This window comes from Zingiber officinale, chromosome 1A (assembly GCF_018446385.1).
Source record: "Zingiber officinale cultivar Zhangliang chromosome 1A, Zo_v1.1, whole genome shotgun sequence".
NCBI classification, from domain to species: domain Eukaryota; kingdom Viridiplantae; phylum Streptophyta; class Magnoliopsida; order Zingiberales; family Zingiberaceae; genus Zingiber; species Zingiber officinale.
The window spans coordinates 141,353,442-141,360,651 of record NC_055987.1 but is presented as its reverse complement, the minus strand read 5'-3'; the positions used below and the strand labels follow the sequence as shown (position 1 = coordinate 141,360,651).

General features: G+C 44.6%; 1 protein-coding gene across 1 annotated transcript; it reads right to left on the bottom strand.

The window, feature by feature from the left end:
* Positions 1-3,537: 3,537 nt before the first annotated feature.
* LOC122004241 (phospholipase A1-II 5-like) lies at positions 3,538-4,707 on the bottom strand. The gene has a single exon (XM_042559164.1). The coding sequence runs from the start codon at positions 4,705-4,707 to the stop codon at positions 3,538-3,540; it is 1,170 nt and encodes a 389-aa protein (XP_042415098.1).
* Between the last annotated feature and the right edge of the window lie 2,503 nt (positions 4,708-7,210).

Here is a 7,210-nt window from a genome sequence, read left to right as displayed (position 1 = left end):
CCAGAGGTTGAAATTTATATAAACTGCGTGGTTGTCTGTGTTGTTGTCTATTTATTATTTTTATTATTCCAGCCGCTTGTGGCTGAGGTATATGGTGATGTAGTAAAGTTTCAGATTGTCCGCCGTACAGGGGAGATGCTGCCGAAATTTCTTCGGACAGGAACTCCTCCGGGGCGTGACACGGCTCCGGGCTGTCCCGGGGGTCCCAGTCTTTTGCTCCGGTTCTGCTCACATTTGTCCGGGTCTTCCATTCCGGTTCCACTCGTTTGGGTTATTTTGTCCATCCGGAATAGGGCTCACCCCGAACCCATTTTCCGATATTCTCGAGCAACCTTCCGCTCTGGCTTCTCGTCCCTCGGAAACGTCGTGTACCTCCTTCTCGTCCGCTCGCGTACTCTTCTATAGCATCTCGTACCTCGGACACACTAAGCCTGTCGACTCTCTCCCATTTCATCCTTCGCGCTAGTTGCATCTTTCTCTCGACTTCCTGTGCTCCTAAGTTTTTGCACACTTAGATACAGGGGTTAAATACTAACAGGACCTAACCTGATTTTGTTGATGCCATCAAAACTATCTTGGGGTACTTACAGAGCAGTCTCCACTGGTCTCATACCAGCTTATTGATGCCTACATATCCCCCGTTCAGAGTCGAGCAGTCTCCACTAGTCTCGGAACAACTTATTGATGTCTTTATCTCCCCTGTTCAAAGTCGAGCAGTCTCCAGTAGTCTTGGGCCAACTTATTGAAGACTCCATCTCCCCCGTTCAAAGTCAAGCAATCACCACTAGTTTCGGACCAGCTTATTGAAGCCTCCATCTCCGCCGTTCTGGGTTGAGCTGTCTCCACTGGTCTCACACCAACTGATTGATGCCTCCATCTCCCCTGTTTAGGGTCAAGCAGTCTCCATTGGTCTTAGACCAGCTTATTAAAGCCTCCATCTCTCCTATTCTGGGTCGAGCAGTCTCCATTTGTCCCGGACCAGCTTATTGAAGACTTTATCTCCCCTATTCGGGGTCGAGCAGTCACCACTGGTCTTGGACCAACTTATTGAAGCCTCTATCTCCCCTGTTCGGAGTCCAGCAGTCTCCACTAGTCTCAGACCAACTTATTGATGGCTCTATCTTCTTCATTCGGGGTCGATCATTTTCCACTGGTCTTAGACTAACTTATTGAAGATTCCATCTCCCCCGTTCGGGGTCGAGCAGTCACTACTGGTCCCAGACCAGCTTATCGAATCCTCCACCTCCCATGTTCGGGGTAGAGTTATCTTTACTAGTCTATGACAAGAGTATCTCTATCAGTATCAGACCAGACCAGAGTATCACAATCAGTCTTGGACCGGAGCATCGTCACTTGTCTCATATTAGAGTATCCAACAGGCTCGACTCTTGGGTTTCGTTCCAGTTCACCTTCGATTTTATGGGTTACACAACCGCTCGGTTCTCGGGTTCCATGCCCGCTTGGCTCACGGGTTTAGTTCCTGTCTGCCTTTGATTTCACAGGCTATGCTCCTGCTCAATTCTTGGGTTCCATGCTCGCTCGACTCATAGGTTTCGTTCTCGTTAGCCTCCGATTTCACGTGATACGCTCCCACTAGTTCTTGGGTTCCATGCTTGCTCTACTCATAGGTTTCATTCCCGTCCACCTTCGATTTCACGGGCTATGCTCCTGCTCAATTCTCAGGTTCCATGCTCCCTCGACTCACAGGTTTCATTCCCGTCCGCTTTCGATTTCACTGGCTATGCTCCCGCTCAATTATGGGGTTCCATGCTCGCTCAACCCATGGGTTTTGTTCCCGTTCGCCTTCGATTTCGTGAACTACGCTCCCACACATTTCCTGGGTCACGTATCCATTCAGTCACCTGCATGCCATTTGTCCAATTGCCCTCTCAGCATTCGCCCACTCAACATCGCTCGCCATTTGCTCAATCGCCTGCTTGGCTTTTGCTCGACACTGTTTTTCACCGTCCGTCGACACTTCTTTTTCTTGCCGTTCTGCCATGTGCTCGCTGTTCGGTTAATTAGTACTTGTCTCACTCATTTCTTCGTTGGTACTTGACTACACTCGTTAGTACCCTTTTTTATCACTCGCTCATCATTACTATCGCTTTTCGATTGACATCGCTACTGTCACTTGCTTGACACCGCTTCTGTTGCTTGGTCGGCATCATCATAGATATAGGCTTGACATGACACGATGAACCCTGCGATCTGACTCTGTATTCGAGAATGATTCAGCATTTGCAATAGACTGTCTAGTCAGTCGGACTCACTCCTCCTTCGATTAGACTTGAAAGGGAGGCTTGTGATACAGATGTATTGCGTGGGGTCAAAAAGAATAAAGAGAAGGAGGCAGGGGCATTTTGATCTTTTCACATGTTGAGGGTTTGAATTTTTAAGGGAGCATTGTTCACCAGCATAAGAGAGGAAGAGGAGGGGGGTTTTGGGCAACGCAAGAGGATAACACCGCCACCTCCCTCGTCGCCCGCCATCCGCTAGTTGCCTGCGGCACTGTTCGTCTTCATTGTTAGCTGCCTTCTCTCTCACAGAGATAGTCTCTTTTCTTCCTCTCGAACATGCTGCAACCATCACTACGCCGCCTCCCCTCTCACGAGTGACCTCTTAGCTCCACAGTCATTTGACAGCTGCCCTTCATGGTCATCGCCGCCCACCCTCTACCCACTCCAGTGTTGCGGGCGTCGTCGTTCCACTCCGTGACAGTAGCTTTCATGCCATAGTCGGCTGTTGCCTTCGTGCCACAACTGGTCGCCGCCTTCGGGCCATAGCCGACCACCGCGCTCTCCTCCTTTCTGGTGTCTTCAGTCGCTCATTGGCGACCTCTCTGTCGCAGCGACTAGCCACGTGCCATCACCGGTCATGATGCCCCCCGACCTCTCAGTCTATTGACTTCGTCGGCTACGCTATTGGTCACTCTATCACGGCATTCGTGCCTTCCGCATCGTAGACGGTATCACTGTTATCGGATTTGACCATTTGACACCTTGCCTTCAGATGTAACACGAATTTGATCTCCGACTGCCACTGCAGTCCTCTCTTTGGGCCGATCCGGCCCTCGATTCGCACTGTCATACGCTTTTGATGCAAACCAACCTTATCCGTGTCACCGCTGCCATGCACCTCGCTATAAAAATTATTCAAATCCAACTAGTATAAAAATATTTTTTATATAGAAAACACTGTAAAATATCCTCTTTATATATACTAGTTGAACTCACCGATTTGATCCAAATTACGTACGACACTGTATTACCATTGTGATATATATATATATATATGTTGATGTATTACTGTCATGCACTAAAGAGGATAGGTGGATAAATACAATACAATACAGAACAATACACACATGCAGATCTACATACGTATAAGCATGCATCCGCGCAGATGCTTTATTCCAGATCACCATAACCAAGCCAGATAGCTAGATAGATAGCACAAGAGAACATAAACACTTAATTATGAACTAGCCGCCGATGAACCACCGATCGGCCGGGCGGCCACCAGTTATTGGCTCGACTATTCGTTCCACGGCACCGGTCTCTCGTACCATATGTCCTTTTCCTTATCGTACGCCATCCCTTTGTTTTTCTCTACCCACCAAGCCTCGATCACTTTATGCTCAGCCTTCAAATGCCCCGCTGACCTGTTCACCAGCGGCAGTCTCGCCTTCACAAGCTCGGAGTCGTGGAATTCTGTGCTCCATCCGGTCACGGTGTGTAGAATCACTTGCAGCGCGTGCCACTGAGCTATTTTCGCAAGCAGTTGATCTCCTTCGTAGTCTCCCTTACTCTTCAAGAACGTCGACTCCTCAGAATTAATGGGCAAAATTTTACCGGTGTCGACGTAGCCATCACACGGCGGCCAATAGGCGACAATGTCCTTAATATTGTTGATTCTTAAAACTTTTGTCTTCGGTAGTTTCTCCAAGGCGTCATTGAACGCCTGGTTCCCGACTCTGGGGGCATCGAACGCCACAGCGCATACCCGAATATGATCATTGCCGTTGATCTCGGACAGTCCGCTGTTCGCTATATCAAAAGCGCTGACTATTGCGAGGGAGCCGCCGAGGCTGTGGCCGACGCAGATGATGGACGGATTCTGATCTTTGTACAAATCCACGTACTCTTTTATCACAGCTTTTAACTTCTCCTGTGCGCTGGGAATCTGTTCGATTGTATTTTCCGTGGTGTAGATGTCTCTCCAGCCTTTCATGATCTTGACATCGCCACCGTCGCCGAATGGCACGAGAACAATATCCAAGTCCGCCAACCATTCCAGCGGCCGGCTCGTGCCGCGCCACGCGACGTAGATCTCACGGCGGCCAGTTCTTTCGTAGAGGTCGTCGCTGGAGACGGCGACGTAGCCCATCCAGTTGGTCTCTAGGACTATGGTGGTGTAGAGGTAGCCGTCGACGTTGGACAGTACGTCGACTACGTAATCCGCGGTTTCCTTGAAGAAAACTTGGCGGAGGATGCTGGCAGGAGAGTAGCGGCACTTGCCGACGTTATGGGACTGACTATCGGAAATGAAGGAGTCTCCGGCGATCTGGCAGAAGCTGCCACACCGGAGGAGGTGATCGCGGAGGGCTTCGTCGAGCGGGGACAGGAGGCCGGACCAATTGTTGGATCCGAGGAGCTCCTCCCATGAGGGCGTGGCCGTTGCAGCAGCACCGCCATTTCTCTCCATGCTCAACTGATTACTAGCTAGCTAGAGAACTGACTTTGATTACTCAATTGGAAACTGCTGGTGCTGTGAATTGAGCGAAGAGGCCTGGCCACCTATTTAAAATCAGTGAACGACGTCCTTTCTGCATGTGGAACATTACGATAATTAACAGGGGACGGCGTCCTTTAATTTCTGCATGTGGAACATTAAGATAATGCACAAGCTAGAGACGTGTTGCCTTGCGTTCATGGTTTTATATGTATATAATCCAGATGTTTAGATATTTAATTTACACACTCGATTAGTCTGATTAGTCTTAAGTTAAAGTTGGACGACCTTCACAAATCATTCATCACGATAAAATTGCAATTAATTTTTTCCTCCAAAAAAAAAATGCTCACGTATCATCGCAACTGAGGATCGATCTAACCGTGCCGGTGGCGGCATTAATTTGGTCTCTTTGATCGAAAATCTATGTGTAAATGAGGAGGCATACACAGTAGGCCTTTAATATGTCAGGTATCTAATATAATGAAGAAGAGGTATTTTATATCCGTTGATGATAATTTCAAAATCTAGTTGAACAAATACTTATGCATATACTAACTGGACCAACCTATAGGGACACATCTAGGTGTAAATGAGTGAAGACGATGCCATTGTATTCTTTCATACATATGAACATAGCAGATGTAAGTCTAAAATTCTTATCCTCGCTCTTAATTAAACCTACTACACCGATTGAAAATTAATTGGAGAGAAAAAAAATCCAACCGCCTATACTTTTCACGTGAAAATCAACCATGATAGTGTTCCATGTCTAGCTAGCTTCAAGGCAAAACTATATCAATAAAAACATGTATTATACTTGTGTTTTTTAATTTATTGAAGAAATTAAATAGACGCAACTGCAAGTACAGTGGATTTGAGCAAGCTCTATACTAAAATCAATATAAAAGATTATAAGGTACAATCAAACACTCTTTTAATTCTATGACAATTTATATTTGTATATATTTTGTATCAATTTGTTCCCAATATATGTCTAACTAGGGACAACATGTCTAGGTTGAGATGGGTTTGGCCAAACTCGGGACCCGTCCCACCTCCCTTTGGACCCATCCTGCCTCCCATTGAACCCGCGAACCCGGCGACCGGGGCGGATCCGAGTTAGAAGCCCTATTCCAAATGGTCAAAATATTGAGCCTTTTATTGTACATATTGACGATAGAAGTGTAGGGAGACTCAATAATCACTCCCGTTGATTGTACTTGATCCAGAGCCAGATTCTTCACCTGACCAAAATAATGTCGCATTCGCTGTTTTAGAAACTCCAGATACCTTTCAGGATGGCAAGGTTGATATGTCTTCTGAATCTTTAGGAAATTCCATGGAGGTAATTCATTTTGATTGTATTGAATGTGACACATCTTTTGATTCATGCTCTGTTGATTTTGTTATTATTTCTAATCTATCTTACATAGTATGCGTGCAAGAATTGCATTAAGTTCTAGTTTTAATTGAATGCAATTAGGTTAGGTTAGATTAGATTTCTTTAATGATTTAGGGTTCGTTAAATGGTTACTTTATTTCATGTTGCTTTTTATTTTCTGCAATTATAGTTAGGTTAGACTTAGCTTTCATTACTTGCATTGTCTTTCATTTACTAGATTAGGTTTCATTTAATGCTTTGTCATTTCATTCCTTAGTTAAATTGTGTTGATAGTTAATCCATAGCGTAGTGTGACAATGTATTGTGGATTAATTATTCACACTCAGTTTGATTTTATATGTCTTCACCTGACCAAAATAATGTCGCATTCGCTGTTTTAGAAACTCCAGATACCTTTCAGGATGGTAAGGTTGATATGTCTTCTGAATCTTTAGGAAATTCCATGGAGGTAATTCATTTTGATTGTATTGAATGTGACACATCTTTTGATTCGTGCTCTGTTGATTTTGTTATTATTTCTAATCTATCTTACATAGTATGCGTGTAAGAATTGCATCTTCTTTTTAGTACACAGAATTTCTTCAGACATTTCATTTGTAGTAATTCACATAAGGATGCATTCTATCACTTGATGAAAGCCCTAACACTCTATGCAATAATCAAGCATCTGGAGTGGATATTTCAAATGAACCATTTCTTACCACTTCCAGATTGACTGTTGAAACTGAATCGAATCCGACCACCAGAAATTTAGGGGAGTTGGTTCTATCTCACTTCTCTTTTCTGTTTGCTTGTATATATTTCTTTGCTTTGTCTACTTTATTTGTTTTTGCATGGCATTTGTTTCTTATTTTACCTAGTTGGGTTTTCACAATAAATCCCCAATGCGTTCTTTTTATCATCTTAGAAATTGTGAAAGCTAGTTAAATTTGATTGTCAGATTTGATGATTTATTGTCATAATTGGATTCTTGGATTGCATATGATTACAACTTGATAATGGATTCTGTGTTGATAGATTGAGATGATCATTTTTGATATACGTAACGAGGATATTTTTGAGCCTATTATT

Bases quoted from the DNA above. Each gene is read 5' to 3' on its own strand.
- LOC122004241 (XM_042559164.1), bottom strand. From the start codon at position 4,707: ATGGAGAGAAATGGCGGTGCTGCTGCAACGGCCACGCCCTCATGGGAG.